This window comes from Lutjanus erythropterus, chromosome 6, assembly GCF_056507025.1.
Source record: "Lutjanus erythropterus isolate fLutEry1 chromosome 6, fLutEry1.hap2, whole genome shotgun sequence".
In the NCBI taxonomy this organism is placed as follows: Eukaryota; Metazoa; Chordata; class Actinopteri; order Lutjaniformes; family Lutjanidae; genus Lutjanus; species Lutjanus erythropterus.
Window position 1 is genome coordinate 31,613,902 of NC_139322.1, and position 16,279 is coordinate 31,630,180.

The 16,279-nt window shown below is 38.0% G+C and overlaps 2 protein-coding genes across 2 annotated transcripts in view; both read left to right on the plus strand.

Moving 5' to 3' along the window:
- cfap74 (cilia and flagella associated protein 74) overlaps positions 1 to 5,824 on the plus strand; it is a 74,576-nt gene extending 68,752 nt beyond the window's left edge. Inside the window, exons 35-39 of the mRNA XM_084720047.1 lie at positions 346 to 500; positions 733 to 865; positions 3,437 to 3,570; positions 3,894 to 4,028; positions 5,477 to 5,824. Of these exons, the coding sequence (XP_084576173.1) occupies positions 346 to 500; positions 733 to 865; positions 3,437 to 3,570; positions 3,894 to 4,028; positions 5,477 to 5,581 (662 nt within the window). The 3' untranslated portion in view covers positions 5,582 to 5,824. The remainder of the gene's footprint in view (positions 1 to 345; positions 501 to 732; positions 866 to 3,436; positions 3,571 to 3,893; positions 4,029 to 5,476) is intronic.
- Positions 5,825 to 13,228: 7,404 nt separating this feature from the next.
- Positions 13,229 to 16,279, plus strand: part of gnb1a (guanine nucleotide binding protein (G protein), beta polypeptide 1a) — a 39,827-nt gene continuing 36,776 nt past the window's right edge. The window contains exon 1 of the mRNA XM_084721635.1: positions 13,229 to 13,620. The gene's annotated coding sequence lies outside the window, so the exon portion shown is untranslated. The remainder of the gene's footprint in view (positions 13,621 to 16,279) is intronic.

Here is a 16,279-nt window from a genome sequence, read left to right on the forward strand (position 1 = left end):
TCTTCTATTCTAATCAATGTAGATATCTTAACATTTCTCCAGTGAGCTTTCCACAAGAGCATCACAGCTGTCATGGAAAAGCAAGACAGGTGTTTTCATTATATAATCAGTGAAATAAAAATAAGGTTTATTGTGAGTTTTTATTATTTTTGACAACAGTAGCAGAAATAAAACTATCCTAGGTCCACATCTTTGAATATGCCCATTCCACTGAGTTGGCTCCGGTCACTCCACTAGAGTTTAGAGTTAGATTTGGCTGTTTCTCTGAATGTGGAAAAGAAGTGTAATAGGTTGACAGTTCAGTCTGATGGCAGACTAACAGTATCATCTCCTTATCCTGCACAGGAACTCAGAACTACAGTGGGCTGAGTGTATTCAGTGTGGTGCCAGCAGAGGGCAGCATTGCTCCAGGGCAGAGCCAGGACGTCACTGTCACCTTTCAGCCTGACCACTCATCTGTCAACTATTCTGACAGACTGACCATAGAGCTCGTGAACAAGGTCTGCAGAGCACCACAGATATGCACAGACTCACACCTTGAAAATATTTCTCCTCTCAACCTGACCGTGGCCTCAATCCCTGCTTCAAAAGTCATCACATGGTCCAGGCAAAATGCTGTCCTCCCAATGAACTCTTATTATCCAAATGTACTTAGGACAACCTGTATGTCTTCTATTCACTCTGCTCTTCGTGTTATAACGACCTTAACCCTGTGCCATGTCTGTCTCTCAGAGTAAAGTGTGTGTGATGGATCTGAAGGGTGCAGCTTCCTCACATAACATGTATCTATATGGGGGAGACCTGCTGCCAGAGCCCATTGAATCCCTCCTCCCTCCACTGATGACCAGCCAACCTCAGCTTACAGGTATCAAAGCCTCCATCTTCATCTCTTGATCAGGGTCACATCCTCCTCTGATATGATGGACATAATGTAGTTTAATGGAACAGATCAATACGGCACTGGTTATCTATGGAAATTATCCATGGAAACTGATTAAAGTTCAAGCATATTATCTAAGATGCTGAGCAATCCATCAAAACAGGGAGCTCAGGCAGAGAAAATAAAGAAACTGGCACTATAAAGATGACTAATAACTCCCAGACACATTTTGTAAAATTTATGTGAGCAAGGGTAGTGTGTGTCATGTTGTAATGTGTGCTAATTGTAGTTTGCTGACAGCCCATGTGCTTTGTCACCTGAATTCTGATCATATTTCACCACCAAATCCATGTGAGAGAATAGGCCTCCTAGACAAGGTTACTGTAAATTTGTCTAAATCAAAGAGTTGTTGGTGCATTAAAAATAACATAATCAGCTGGATGCTATAACTGGGTCAAAGAAACGAGACTCCTGTGGGAAGAGAGATGCTAGCTTGAATCTGAAAGCCTCCCATTGACACCCAGCAAAATTATTCTTTGTGAAGTCTGCTTATTTGGAGTGTCTTGAAAAGGGAAGTTAATGGACCACAACAGTGTGTTTGCAAATTTTAGCTACGTAACTACACGTCTTGTAATTTATTTTCAAATGCATGCTACACATTTTGAGATTTTAATGTACTTTTCCAAATCAGACATTCATGTAGAATACAGCAGACTCTCAAAACTTGTTTGAGTTGTGTAAGCCACTATACTGAATATTGGTTCAACCTGAATTCTTGTTAATGTCACATTATCGTTTTGTGGTATCCTTGGCTTACAGATTTTCACCACACGATTATAGTGGCCAAAAGAATTCACAAAAACAATATCTCGATATCTAGAAGAGGAGAAGAAAAAAAAACAGTTTAGTGAAATTCGTCTTTAACTTTGTTTTGTGCATTTTTGTCTCTTTTGGCAACTGAATTATACCCAAAACATGAGAATAAGGAAGTGGAGAGAGACTCTGTAACCAGAACTGAGCAAAAAGATACAAAAAGTGCAAATACACTCAGTGGATAGTGAAAATGCGAGTATGTTTGAGGACAAACAAGAATGGAAAGCAGAAAGAAATGGAAATGATTCAAGGGCATTCAGTATGTTTAAGAGGTGCTGCATTATTTACACAGTATTATCATAGTATATTATTAGCATGATATCAACATTACATTTTTTAACGTAATCGTTATCGATTAACAGTTATCACTAATTATGTCACTGCGAGTCGTATCCCAGGAAGTCCAATTTATAGTTTCTGCATTGTTATGGCTGCAAGGGTTTGTGTGATGCAAATGTTGTCATCTATCCATGTCTGCGAAAGTCTGCATGTGGTTCAGATTTAATGTCCACACGGACCAAATGTACCAACAAACATGAGTGACCATGTTTGTTCAATAACAAACGTCTGTGTATGCAGACATGCATTAGAATATAGACAGATCTGTGTGCGCATCATCAGTCTGCGCCCGTTTTTGAACAAAGCCAAAGGATGTCAAACAAGACTAGGAGTCAACAGCTGTGGCAGAGGCAGTGCTTTGAGATAAATGCTAATTCTAGCATGCTAACAAGCTACTATGTTGATAATGACAGTGCTAACGTGCTGCTATTTACCAGAGATACTGTTGTTTATCATGTCCCCCATCATAGTTTAGAGCATGGTGCCATAGTATAGTATAGCTGGGACTTTTAGGAACATCTGTAGTTTTGCAAGTATTTCAAAGCAGGGGTCTCAGACTCAAACTGGCTTGGGCCCATTGCTTGTCATTGTCATTTCATAGGCGAGGGCACTTCATTTTGAAGTACTGCAAGAAAGTGTAATATTCCTGAAATTGTTTTTGTAGTTTCGATTACTCACATGTTTTCATCAAAGGCAAAATTGTGTTTGTGTTTCAGTTGTATATGAAGCAGTGGGTTTAAAATGATATGAAACAGCTAGAAGAAAATAACTGAATAAAATAAAATCACTTTGCAGGCCAAATTATATTATATTTGGACATCGTGTCACAGGCCAGAGGGATGGGGAAGATGGCTGGAAATGAGATGAGATCCCTGATGTAAAGCAAAGTAATAGATGAATTATAAATTTGTCCTGGTAATGGTGTTACATGCAAAGTTCATCCTGAGGGGGACATGAATGTCTAAACCAAATTTCATAATAGCCATCTAATAGTTGTCAAGACATTTGACTAAAAATCACACATGTGAACTTCATGACACTAGAAGAAAAGTCACAGGGTCAGTAAAAGTCAGTAAAATTAGTCATCTAATTAGCTTCATCCAATAGTTATTTCAATCTGGACCGACCAACTGAATGATAGACAAATCTACATTTTCTCCCAAAAGCCATGTCACTGTCACAATGCGTTCAAATTTCTAAACCACTCCATCATCTTTTATAAAATGTTTAGCTGGGATACAAACAAACTGGTATGGTGGGCATTACAGTAAACTCAAGTGAACAAGAGAAAGAACTGTATGATGAAATGTAGTAAACTGCTCATGTGGTCCTCTGTATTAGCAGAGTCAGAGGTGATGGAGAAGCCCACCATCCCTGTGCTACTGAACCTGAGGGCCAGCTACAGCGCGGGAGGCATCACAGCTGCAGTGAGGGAGCTGCAGGTCGGCTGCATCCGCTCTGCACAGCCCAGTAAGAAGGTACTGTGACGTCATCAGGTACTGACAGCCCAGATATCCTGAACAACAGACACAGCAAGTTTGCTCCAGTAACATAAGTGACTGTCGCCACCTTTCATCAAATGCACTGTGATGAGAGATCTGTTCTAAGTACGGATTAACTGAGAATCCTCATACAAACATCAGAAAATTCAGTATCATTATTATACTGTATATTCATATATACATTAAACAGCTACCCTGTGAACTATACTATAGTGTATTAGGCCTCTAAAAATCAGAAGGTATAAATAATTAATTAAGTCACATTAAGAAAAATTTAATTTAATTTTGTCTGTCCTCAGAGTGGCGAGTTTCTCTGGGATAATGTAGCATCCCTGCAGCAGCTGGGCTTCACTGTGGAGCCCAGCAAAGGCACTGTGGAGTCAGGCCACAAACGCACCATCACTGTCACATGGACTCCCCACAGTGGATACAAGGTGAGGAGGAGATTATTTTTATCACTGTTATTGAATTGGGAAAACAACTTTACAGAAGCGAGTGTATGAGGAAATGTTTGCATAAGTTATGAACAACTTTAAAATGTGTCTGTGGGATTTTTGTTGACAGAATCTGTATTTTACAGCAAATAAAAATCTCCTATTTTCTGTTCTGTGTCAAAAAAGTCTCATTACAGTAATATAATGTGTCCAGGGATTATAATTTTTGTTTGTTTCAGATAAGGGATTATATAAAGAAGACAACTTCTTTATTAACTATTTTATTGTCTGTGATATTGAAAAAAAAGATTAAAAAAAAGAAATATATCAATCAGTGCCTTATACAGTGATGTGAGAAAACATCCTGTCATTGGTTTCCAGGAGCTGAGATGGACATGGGAGAAGGAATTGGGTGTAGAGATTACAAAAGATATGTGGAAAAATACAAACATGTAAAAATAACCATCTGTAACCAGAGCATTAGTAGACAAAATACCACACAGAGTGCATTTAGTGCCTGATCACCTCTAAATTTAGACATACTAGCTCACCATTGTGTCTGAAATGCAAAATAAATACTGGCAGCATTACATATAGTCCAAATTACAAAAATATCGGGAAACTGTTCTGCATGAACAGCAGAATATGCTCTGAACTGAGGTAGAACTGGACCCTGTATTGCTTCTCCTTGGTGTATCCTAATATGCACATTATTAATGTGTACATAGGAAATTGTTTAATATTCTGACAGTCTGTGCACGAAAAAATATATTTCAGTTGATCTCGAGTAAGGCCCCAGCAATCTTCTTCCTGACTTCCTGACTTGTTTAACACACTCCAAGACAGCTAATTTTACCAAAATGTGAAAACACTTCTTTGAATTTATAAATGTGAATGTGTCATTTTAACTAGAGCTTATATACTGAACACATACGGATGCTAAAGCCTGTGGTGGTTATACAGTGTTTGTTTGATTGCTGTACCTGCAGACATAGAGGTTTGTTTAGTCCCTCCTTTCTTGCATGCTGAGCTATATAATGATATGTTTCAAATCGTTATCTCTTTCTGATTTTGTTTTTTATTTGTTAATTGAAAAACAGAAAATTCAACAAAACATATTTTGAAAAAAGAAAACATTGTTTGCTAAAAAGTAAATTACTAATTGCCAAAAATATTCTTGCTTTGCCCGTCACAAGTTTTAGTATTCAGATGTTTAAAGTCAGCCTCTCTCAGCCTTTTGTATCACCACAAAGATTAAATCCTGCTGGTGGAAACACAACATTGACACAAAAAATCTCATCTCAAAAGCTGTGTAGTAATAGCAACACCACCATCAAGCTTCAACCATCAAAGTCTTTTGAACGTCACTTTACTACAGTAGATATTTATTTATGAGATCACTGCCCTGGCTGATTGTGTGTGTGTGTGTGTGTGTGTGTGTGTTTCAGCCCTATGAGGTGGTGCAGACATGTGTGCCTCTTACCTTGAAGGGGGACGAGATGAACGTTTACAGTGTCACCCTGATGGCTCTGGTCTCCACCACCGCTGACTGACCTCTGCTGTACCTGGATGTCATCCTGTGAGAAACCTGTTCACACACACACCGACACACCATATAAAGACACAATATGCTGCACATTACTGTGGCCAACATGAATCCAATTGTTAAAGGTGGAATTAATGTCTTAAATGTGAAGGATCTGACTGTTACATAAAGTTTCAACTGCAATGGCTGTACACACAGTGCTCGATAATCAGAAATGTATAATAAAACATATATTACAGATTACTTTATCATCAATTTGCTGTGTCTCAATTCTCATGTGTAAGAAAATACAACATAATATGCTTTTGTCCTATTTTGGCTTCAAAATCTCATACAGCATATAGCATGCACAATTAAGACACTCATAATAATTTAGATGATGCATCATGCATCACATTTGTCAGAGCATGTCATCATTCATTACTATTTTTAACCAACAATGCATTTTAAAATGCAATAGTCATTATTAAATTATGCACAAAAATAACTAATTTCCTTCAATACAGTCTGCAGTATGTAATGGTCATTTACAGCAAAGTGTAAGGAGACTTACACAGGGATATTTATTTATTTGTAATCAAGAGTATGACTTTACACTGCAGTAAATCCTACATTCCTACAAGACAAAATAATGATTGTGACTGTCTTTTCATTAGATTGTTTTTTCAGGACACCAAATACTGGATATCACAGAACACTAATACAATGAGGCTGGAAACCACAATTGACACTACTGCAACAGAAACTCAGCACATAACAACAGTATGACTGTAAACAAAAGGAAAACAAGGATGTGGTCACCAAAGGATGTATACAACATAAGAAAAGGAAAAATGACTAGGCATATTATTTAGTGTTAAGATCAGCATTTAATGTTCAAAAGTAATAATTCATTAAGTGTTTTGCAGGTTCTGCAAAGTGAAAGCAGAGTCAAAACAGTTATTACTATAATGATGTTGCTTCTAAAGCAGAGGAAGAATTACAACAAAAGTCCTCATATTAAAATAGCTCACCATTAATTCAGTCTTTATTTAACCCAGAAGTCAGCCCGCCTTCCCTGTCTAACACATTTATTGATGCACCTGACTGTAGGACATAATTCCACCACCAGGGGGTGCATGCATGTAATGCCAAGTAAGCAGCTGTGTTATATCATGGTTAAGGGTGTGTCAGCTGATGTAAGCCAGCAGATGTATACAGTACATACTGTAACACTGCTGGTACTGTACCCATCAAGTGAACAGAGTTCACACTGAGGCCACACAAGGTGCTGGCAAGATTAACACAGATAAATGACAGGAAACAGCACTTTAGTATAAAAGACACTTTTATGAAACAATAGCCGATTGATCAGGCGTAGACCAACATATTGGTCTCGTACATCAGTATTAATAGCAGTAGTTGGAGCTGTGGGCTCAATTGCTATATTATTAATAGTGGTAATATCAATAATAGCAGTAGAAATAGTGGCAGGTTGATGATGATGATGATCATGAAGTTACATCAGCAATTGGCAGCTTCAATACAGAAATATTAGTGCTGGTGTCAGTATTCAAAAAGCCCAGAGGTGATTGGTTTAACTCTGGTACTTTGGATATCCGACAAATAAGTAGGTACTTATGCAGTGAAGCACTGTTAAATTTAGACTGTCAAATTTCCAGATCATGTATCTTTTAAGCTGGTCTTACACGGATGTCACAATCAACAGAGAGAGAGTAGATCAAAGAGTGTCATTCCACTTCTCTGTAAGTTGTCTATTTTTATCTTTACAATACAGCATGTTATAACACTATTTTACAATTATGAGTTAGATGATTGCATTTTAAAAAAAGCCAAAATAAAAACAACAACAACAACAACAACATTAATAACAGTAATAGTAAAGCGACAAGTATTCATTATGTTGGGCCAGAATTTTGTTCTTACGTGGTGAAAATAGCAGTGAAAGAACGTTTAGACCATCATAGAACATAAAAAGTGTCCATTGAAATAGGTGGATTAGCAGCATCATTGAATAATTGAAGGGTTTCCTAACACTGCTGAATAAAATCCTTGTCTTTCTTCTTGCGGACAAAACTTAGTGGCTGATATCTGATCCATAAGGAGTATTAAAATACATTTCACCTCATTTTGAGCATTGTGGGAGATCAGTTCAGTCTGTCCTCAGGTTAGTATTCTCATCTAGAGGGCCTGTCAGCTGGGCCCACTAGACTGTTGCACCTACCAGTACCTGCCACTAGGAGCCTCCAATGTTCCCAGTGGCCCTCCACTGGTTTCCTGAAATGTCATGGAATTTACTGTAAATTGTTGTAGTGTTTAAAATAGTAAAATTTAGGTAAGGTGACATCCCAGTGTGTGGAAAGTCCAAGATTATTAGTTTTTTAGAAGCACGTCGCTTCAATAGAGCTGAACAACAACTTGTTTTCTAACCAGTTTGATTCATTTTGTTTTTAACACACACATCATCATAAAATCCTTGGAGGTGCTTGAAAACAATAATCTGCCCTCAAGCTGCAATGATTTGTTGATTAATTAATTGGTCAATCAAAAGAAAATGAATTGCCCACAATTTTGTTAATCAAATAATTATTCCAGTTGTATTTCAAGCACAAATTTGCTGCTTACAGCTTATTAAATGTAAGGATTTGCTGCTTTTAAGAAGCAATTAGAAGACGTCCTTTTGGGCTCTGGGAAATTGTCAAGAGTATTTTTCACTTTTTTTGACATTTTATAAACTAAACAATTAATTGATTATTTGTGAACCTAATCAGCAGATTAATTGATTAAAAAATAACCCTTAGTTACAGCTCTAATCTGCATAAAATATGAAAAAATACCTGTACACTCCTGATTCTTTGAAAGCTGACACAAAACATGGAGCATTTCAACTGCCTTTTCAAAATAAATTATACCTTGAATCTCAGTTCTTCAATGCAAATAGATACTTATTTTTTCATACTAACTAAATTCAAATCATTCCCATCTCTTAATATAAAGAAACAGAGCCATTTCTGTGCATCTCACTGGATAACAAACATGAATTAAAATGAGGTAACTAAAAGGAGCAACTGCATGCTACTGAAATGAGCTGTTTTCAGATTGTCTTTGTTTCTTTCTTAATGTTTTAAAAAATCTGGAGAAATTGTAAGCCATAGTCAGTTTCCTTGGGGTGTTTTCTATGGACTGTATGAAAAGTTTTACAGCATAGTTCAGGTTTAACTTCATGGTGCAATGACAAAATGTGTGAAAAGGTCAACAGAGGAAAAGTAAATATTTCGTCATTAGATTTGAAATGCATGAGATATTCCTGTGTATACATTTAGACATTTACAAAGATCAAAATGACCAAAATACTCAGGACAGAAATCAACTTCTTGATATTAATTTAAACACTGGATTCAAATCATATCATGTGATCTCTCCACATACATAAATGTGTGTTCCACCGTATGTGGAGTATAAATGTTAATAATATAGTAGGACATATAGGAAAATGTTTCGACAACAGTGTCAGTGGACAAATCTTTCTCATCTAGATTATGTACAACATAACTGAATCACATTTAAATTATTACATTTTTCCAAAGAGTTGGTAAACGCCTAACAGTGTCAGTCTCTCTGTGAACTTGGCCCTGTGCTTGTGAACAGCAGATGTCAGTAATGCGTCAAAACAGACCAATAGGATCTGACCTCTCTCAGAGATACATGCTGTAAGCATTTATCAGAGATTGTAGGAGATTATGCTAAATCAGATTACTGGACCCCAACCTGCCTATAAAAAGCAAGGTCATTATGAGCTTAGCCTCGTGTAATGTCACTCGTTTTATGAAATGTATGAGATGATATTAGGCAATATTTGTGTTGCCATTTTGCCTCTTTTTCTAATCTGATTTCTCCACTGATCTCTCGCTAATACTGTGAGATAGTGCTACTTACTGTCCGTGCTCCGCTGACGGGAGGTGTGTGTGAGTGTTAGTGCGTCTCTGTCTGCCTGTCTGTCTGTCTTCATGTGAATTCAACCCGACAAATTGGTGAATGTGACTTTATGGAATAGTGAAACAAAAGGCTACACTCTTTTGGAGGCAACACCTGTATAAAATATTCCATTTCTAAACAGTTATCCTGTACAGGTGGCTCATCTGTCATCATATAGTATGTGATGTTCGTTTTAAAATACAAACAGATGTTCCTTACAGGAAAAAATAGAGCAGTTTTTGAACTGAATAAAATTGATTTTCATATTTATCATCACTGTTTGTCATAGTTTGACTAAATTTTATTAGGGATGTAATAATATATTGAATATTGTGATAAAGTGTAAAATATAATATTGTGATGAAGTGTGGTGATATCTATCTTGATATTACATGGTTAGTTATTTTATTATTTTTACTGTATTTTTTCATAAAATACAGATAAAGGGTTACTACTGACTTTCATTTCGCAATTGCAAATAAGTCAATTCTTGGTGATTTTTTTGCACATGCTAAGGCCATGGCTGACTATTTTATTTTATTAAAGAAGGAAAGCAGAAGCACTTCAAGTTAAAAGGAAAATTATTTTTTATATTTATTTCATATGAATAAAAATTGCTGTACAGCATCAGGTTTATTGTTTAAAGGACATTTCTTCAAGTTGTCAATTTTCTGTTTTTTCATACTGTGATAAATATTGTATCACGCACTTTTTTTTATCATGGTATTATCATATACATTGCAGTTTTTGATATTGTTACATATAGGGTTGCAAACACTTTCTTGAATCGATCATTGGTAACATTAATGATCAATTAACCGATTAATCATTATTTTTGAAAAACTAAATATTTTTCTTTTGCCAAACAACACCAAATGTGTTTTTTGCCCTCAATCAAAGCTTTGTTTCCACAGCAAGATACTGCATATTCTCTGACAGCCTATGTAACATATAAAGGTGTGAAGGCCGACATATTAAACACATATACTTGAATATCAGATGACACACGGAGTGAGCTCATAAAAAGAATCTTATATTTCAAATCTTTATTTGATAGTAGATTGATTATCAATATCAGTTACGTCCCTTTTCCCCTTTTAATTGATCACAACTAAATCAGAGCTTGCTTTGACACATGGAGCACATCGGGGTGAGGAGTGTTCTCCTTCCTCTCTGAACAGCGAGCAGACAATAAGCTTTCTCCCCTGGGTGGCCTGAAGCTCCGCTGAAGAAGCTTCACAACACATGTATGCAGACAGTCAGGGGTGTATCCAGGGGCAACTAAATCTCACCAGCATTAACCTGGGCAGATGAGTCCCGGTGGAAACCCACACCCAGAACAACCTCATACACAAGCACACGCACAGGGGCAGTGTTTTCAACTCATCCTGTGCCCATGGACTACTGTTTTGTTTCAGGTCACCGGCAGTAAATACAAAAGAAAGCTAAATTAGGATCTTTAATTGACCACCAGTGTGAACTATTTCCTTAATGTGCACCTAAATATGTGACTGAATGAGTTTGGGTGGGTTTTGACTCACACATGCCCATCACTATACAATTACTATGGGACTAAGGCACCTTTTGTAGGTGCACTAATGTGTGGTTACTGAGCTGACCATCCCACAGCAGAAGATGGTTCATACAAGACAACAAGCCAGTTTCCTCCTACAGGTTTGAGGTTTACAGAACTGCCAGGAACACACACATACACAAACAAACAATCGGGTGGATATTCAAATGAGTGAGACAGAAGATACATTGATGGATAATTTCCATTACTTTTTCAGTATTATTTCTCCTTTTTTTTCATCTCAGTTTTTATCTGTGTATGTAAAATATACATCAGTATTTCAGGTTCAATATGATTATGTGCTGGCTCTATACCCATTTCACATTTCATTTAAACTAAGCCATGGCGATGACTGTTGGTGCAAAATGTGAATGTAAAGAGACAACAGCAAAACAGATCCGGCACAAACAGCACATCCCTAAATGCTGGGCTACAGCAGACAGAACAGCACACTCTCTCAGGAGTGTTCTTCATCCAAATCAGAGCTGATGATGCTTTTGTCTTCCCCCATCGGACCGAGCCCATGCACACTTTGTTGTCCCGGCGGACGGCAAAATGTTCCACGTCTCCAAGAAACGCCTTAACCCGCTGAGCATTAACCCCTCCTCTGAGCACTCTACCTAGACTACTGGTGATAATGATCAAGTCATCCCTGTGCTGAAGTCATGGTCCTCCCACAAACACTCAGCACCAGCGGTGAGTCCCCACTGACTTCTTCGTTTGGACGAGAGCACAGCAACATGAGGGCATGAACCCTGAAGTGTGGCAAAGTTAATTTCCAGAGAATATCACTTGTCAACAAAAATGTTGTCATTTGACATTGTCATCTTATATTGACCACATTTCTGGAGGCAATGGCTGATAACTGTTAAAGCATTACTAATAGATTTGTATGTACAAATATACAAATACAGTATAAATATAAATGTGACATAGATCTAGGGCCAGGATCAATATTAGGGAGTTAAAAAAATCATGCTATGGATATATACTGAGCTATATACTTTATACAGAATATAATATATAGAATATACACAGTCAAAAGTAGTCAACACTACAAAGTTATGTAATGGAGGGAATATATTTCACATTTTAACAACAAATATTGTTGTCCAAAATGATATCAGGGCACTGAAACAGTAAACTTTCACCAGTAATTTTTAGAATTATAAATAACTATAAATTTAAAAAAAACATAAATAGAGCAAAATATATATTAAAACTGAATAAATATATACATAAAGTGCCGTCTATAAAACTAAAAAAATAAAACAATCAACATTATGTTCTGTCAAAATGTTATTTTTGAAAAAATAAATATTTATTAGATTAATTTCCTGCAGCTTATTGATTTACTTGTCTTCATATTAGAACTACGAAATTAAATTTAGACTGTAAACATGCATATTATATTGAATTAACCTGTAGTAAAGTTGTGTTTTGGTTATGCTGGTAGGGAAACAGCCTACGTGCACTTCTGTAGTTAAATTTGTGGTGCAGTCTATTTTGGTTTGCAAATGAGAAGGTGTTACTGGCTTGAAGTAGCGGTGGTTGTACTTACATATTCACATTTTCCTGGAGTTCACAAACGTGTATATAATACAGGCTCACAGGAAGCCACTTTTGGCCATATATCCACTTTAGTAAGATCCCAGGGTGTCATTCATGTAGACAAATTTATTTGAGGTTTTATAGTAACTTATACACTGTGTATGTAGAGATAATATTGGTAAAACACAATGGCATGTTTCAGTAGTTCTTAATTATTTAAATTAAATTTTCCTGGTAAATTGGTGTTAAAGTATCCCCAAGAACCTGTAGAGCTGTGTGGGGCACAGTTACAGAACCACTGACATAAACAAGGACTGTTGTGTACAAAATGTTGCTGTTCTAACCCACTACGGCATATAAGACGCTCATTCTCGGTTCACGCTTGATTAGAATTTTTCAAATGAACAAATTCGTAGAATTAAACGCGGTGTTTTGGTAGGTAAATGTTATCTAGGTGTGTTGGTGTTACCAAAAATGGCAGTATTTCCTGATATGTTGGAGTGGTCGCCGACCCTTCGCCGTACGTTGTGACGCTGCCGTAACGTGGGGTTTCCCAGACCTGAGTGCAGGGTTACCGCGCCCATCTCTGCTGTTTGATGGCCGGAGGAAGAAGCGACTGAGATCCTGGCGTGAAGGAAGAAAAAAGAGGGACGACGACGGTGGGAAAGACAAGAAGGGATTTTTGCTTTGAGTTGGAATTTGCGCTGAAACGGAAGAACGCCTAAACGGGACTCTGACACGTCTATCTGGGTGAACACCGCCTTGTCTCTGCGCCTCTGTGCCGGTGTGTCTCCCCCCTCGGCGGGTCAAAAACTGGGTTCGGGGAGTGCCGCTCCTCGGTAGCTAAACTAGCTAAATCTGAGCGCCTGGGCGGAGAGAGGAGAGACAAGATTTTGCTGTTTCCAGTCAATGTGATATAAACAACGGATACCCTCGAGTGAAAGCGGGTAAGGACATGTATTGATATTTGAAATTGCGCTTCAGGAAATGCATTAAGTGTCTGTGCAGTTGGCTAGCCTGTCGAGCAGGGAAGATGAACGAAAGGGGTTAAACTGGGTTGAGTGGCTCCTCCGTTAGAGCTAGCTGCCGTTAGCTCGCTGCTAGCTAGTCGTTGTTGCCAATAGAGTGGGTGGGGGTCACTGTTAGAGAAACTTAACGCACTGCGTTAACCCAGGTGTCAACTGACCACAACAATATTGAAGTGCTTATATATGGGATGGTTTTATTGGGCAAGCTGTAGGTAATGACCAGTGGTAATGTTAATTAGAAGGTTAGTTGGTGACAGCTCGGTAGGTTAGCGAGTACCCCTCTCCAACGTCCGGGTATCTTTCTGCCTCTTAAAAAATAAGCCATCTAGGTTAAACTGTATCAGCTTTGCTTTATTAGCCATTTTAGGTGAACAGTATTACAGCCTGGGGTCCAGTCGATACGTAACATTGCTCCTAATTCTCACCAACATTTTAGATTTGTATGTCGGCCCACATTTTTTCACATCTTTGCTCTATAGATAGCAAGTAATTACCTGGTAAGCTAATTGGTCGTTACTCTCAGTTTATTGTTGACTAACCCTAGACGAGCTGTTGATGGTTACATAGTTATAACTTATTACACTTGCATAACTCAAACAAAGGCAAACAGAGTTTTGATTTACTTTCACTCATGTTGAAAATCTGTAGCATCATGCAATTGTCAACGAGGATAGTCTAAAAATGGCCACTTCACCAACAGAATCACCACCACCCCCACTATTTCGTAGCCAGGCCATACAAGTTAGCCAGCAGTGGCCACAGCCTACGTTTACAGCCTGGTATGGCTGATCTGGGTGTGTATATCCCGAACATGGCAGCTAGAACAATTTACCTGTATTCTTAGTGAATATGAAAGGTGTTGTTGCTTTTATGTAGAAGTCGTGCATTGGAGCGTTAATATTAGCCTTGCTAAAAATGATTTACGTAATGCTGAATTTCCCAGCTGTGGGTATTTATTTGACAAGCTATGTTAAAACGGGCTCGTTGAACTAACAGCATTTAATTCAGTGAATCGAAACCAAACCATCATGGATTATGGCTACCCTTAAGTCACAGCTATATATGTTCACATTCCCACGTTTACTCTGCAGAGTCAGCCATCCGGCCGTCCACTGACAGTGCTGGATAGGAAATGGATAATTTGTTAACGCGATTCTTCCCTAGAACGTCTAAAAATGATAGCAATGTGCATCTATTGCCACAGCCGTATGATCGCATGGAAAAATGACAATAAGCGACGCTGTGGAGCTGATAGTGGCAATAGCCATTTTAGTTTCATGAGTGTTAAACCAGTGTCTGTTTGCGAACACCCGGTTCGGCCTTAATTTGAACTTCTTCTTTTAATGCTGTGAAAACGAGATTGTCTAATTGGATTCTGACAATCTGTTTATCTCGATCACGGGTCTGTTGCAGGGCAAGTTGTTAGCAGCTACAGTAACCATGCCCCACCGGGCCGCGCTGCTCCATAGTATTTCAAGCTTTAGCCCGGAAAACGGCCACGCTTTATACACAATGGGCACAAAAACCCAACCAATACAACATCACAAGGTATTGTAGTGGAATAGACTAGATCGGAGATTTTTGTGTAGTGGTAAATATTTCGAAAGATGGTTTAGCAACGAGTCAGACGTGCTGTCGCAGGAAGCCGAGTTGAGCGCCTCCTCCAGCACCGAGGCAAGGTATATGTAGCCTGCCGCTTTGACGAAGTTATTGACCAGCAGTATGTTAAGATATTGCATTTAAAGAATCCATCACTGAATATAGCCGGTTTCTAGTCGTTTCAGTAAAATTTCGGTGTTTCTTAAAAGAGCTATTTGTATTTACTGGTTCACAAAGATGAATTCATTTTGCCAGTGTGCCCCCTCCCTCCGCCTCCTCGAATGAATGGGTTCCTGTATTCAGGGCCCAAGCAGCTGCAATGAACAAGATGGCGTTCAAAGCCTTTTTCATCACCGCTTTTTCTCAGACTGAGAGAGACAGCTGCCGAGCATCGGATGGGTTCAGGCTTGGCAGACTAGATTTCTTTGATTTCCTCATCGTAAAAATGTACAGAATGTGTTTGTATTAAAAACGTTTTAAGGCTGAGGGGATTCCTGCTCAGATGAATCCAATATGTGCACCTCAGATACAGGACAACATGGTGGGGAAGGGGTGTTGTACATCTTGACTGTGAACCTGAATACCAGAGAAAATGGCAATTATCTCAAATGTTTTTACGATTTATGAGAAATAAGCATTCAATTTACATATTTTGACAATAAACTTAATGTCTGGTTTGAAACATCTGTAACCACAACTCAGGGCAATGGGGCATTTTTCTCAATCCTGACTAAGGCGTATGGTTAAATATAACCTATATAAAAATAGATGTGTAAATGTAAACATTTTGTGTGCAGTGATTTCCCCTCATTTTTTTTCTTTTGTTAAAACACTTAATTTGAATCTATTCAACTATACTTAAAGGCACATAACCTGTTCTGTGTGTGTTTATGTGCTTTATAGACAGACACATTTATGTCCTCCAGAATTTGGGAGATCTCTAGTATAGAGATAGCCAACATATTTTTATTTTTTATTT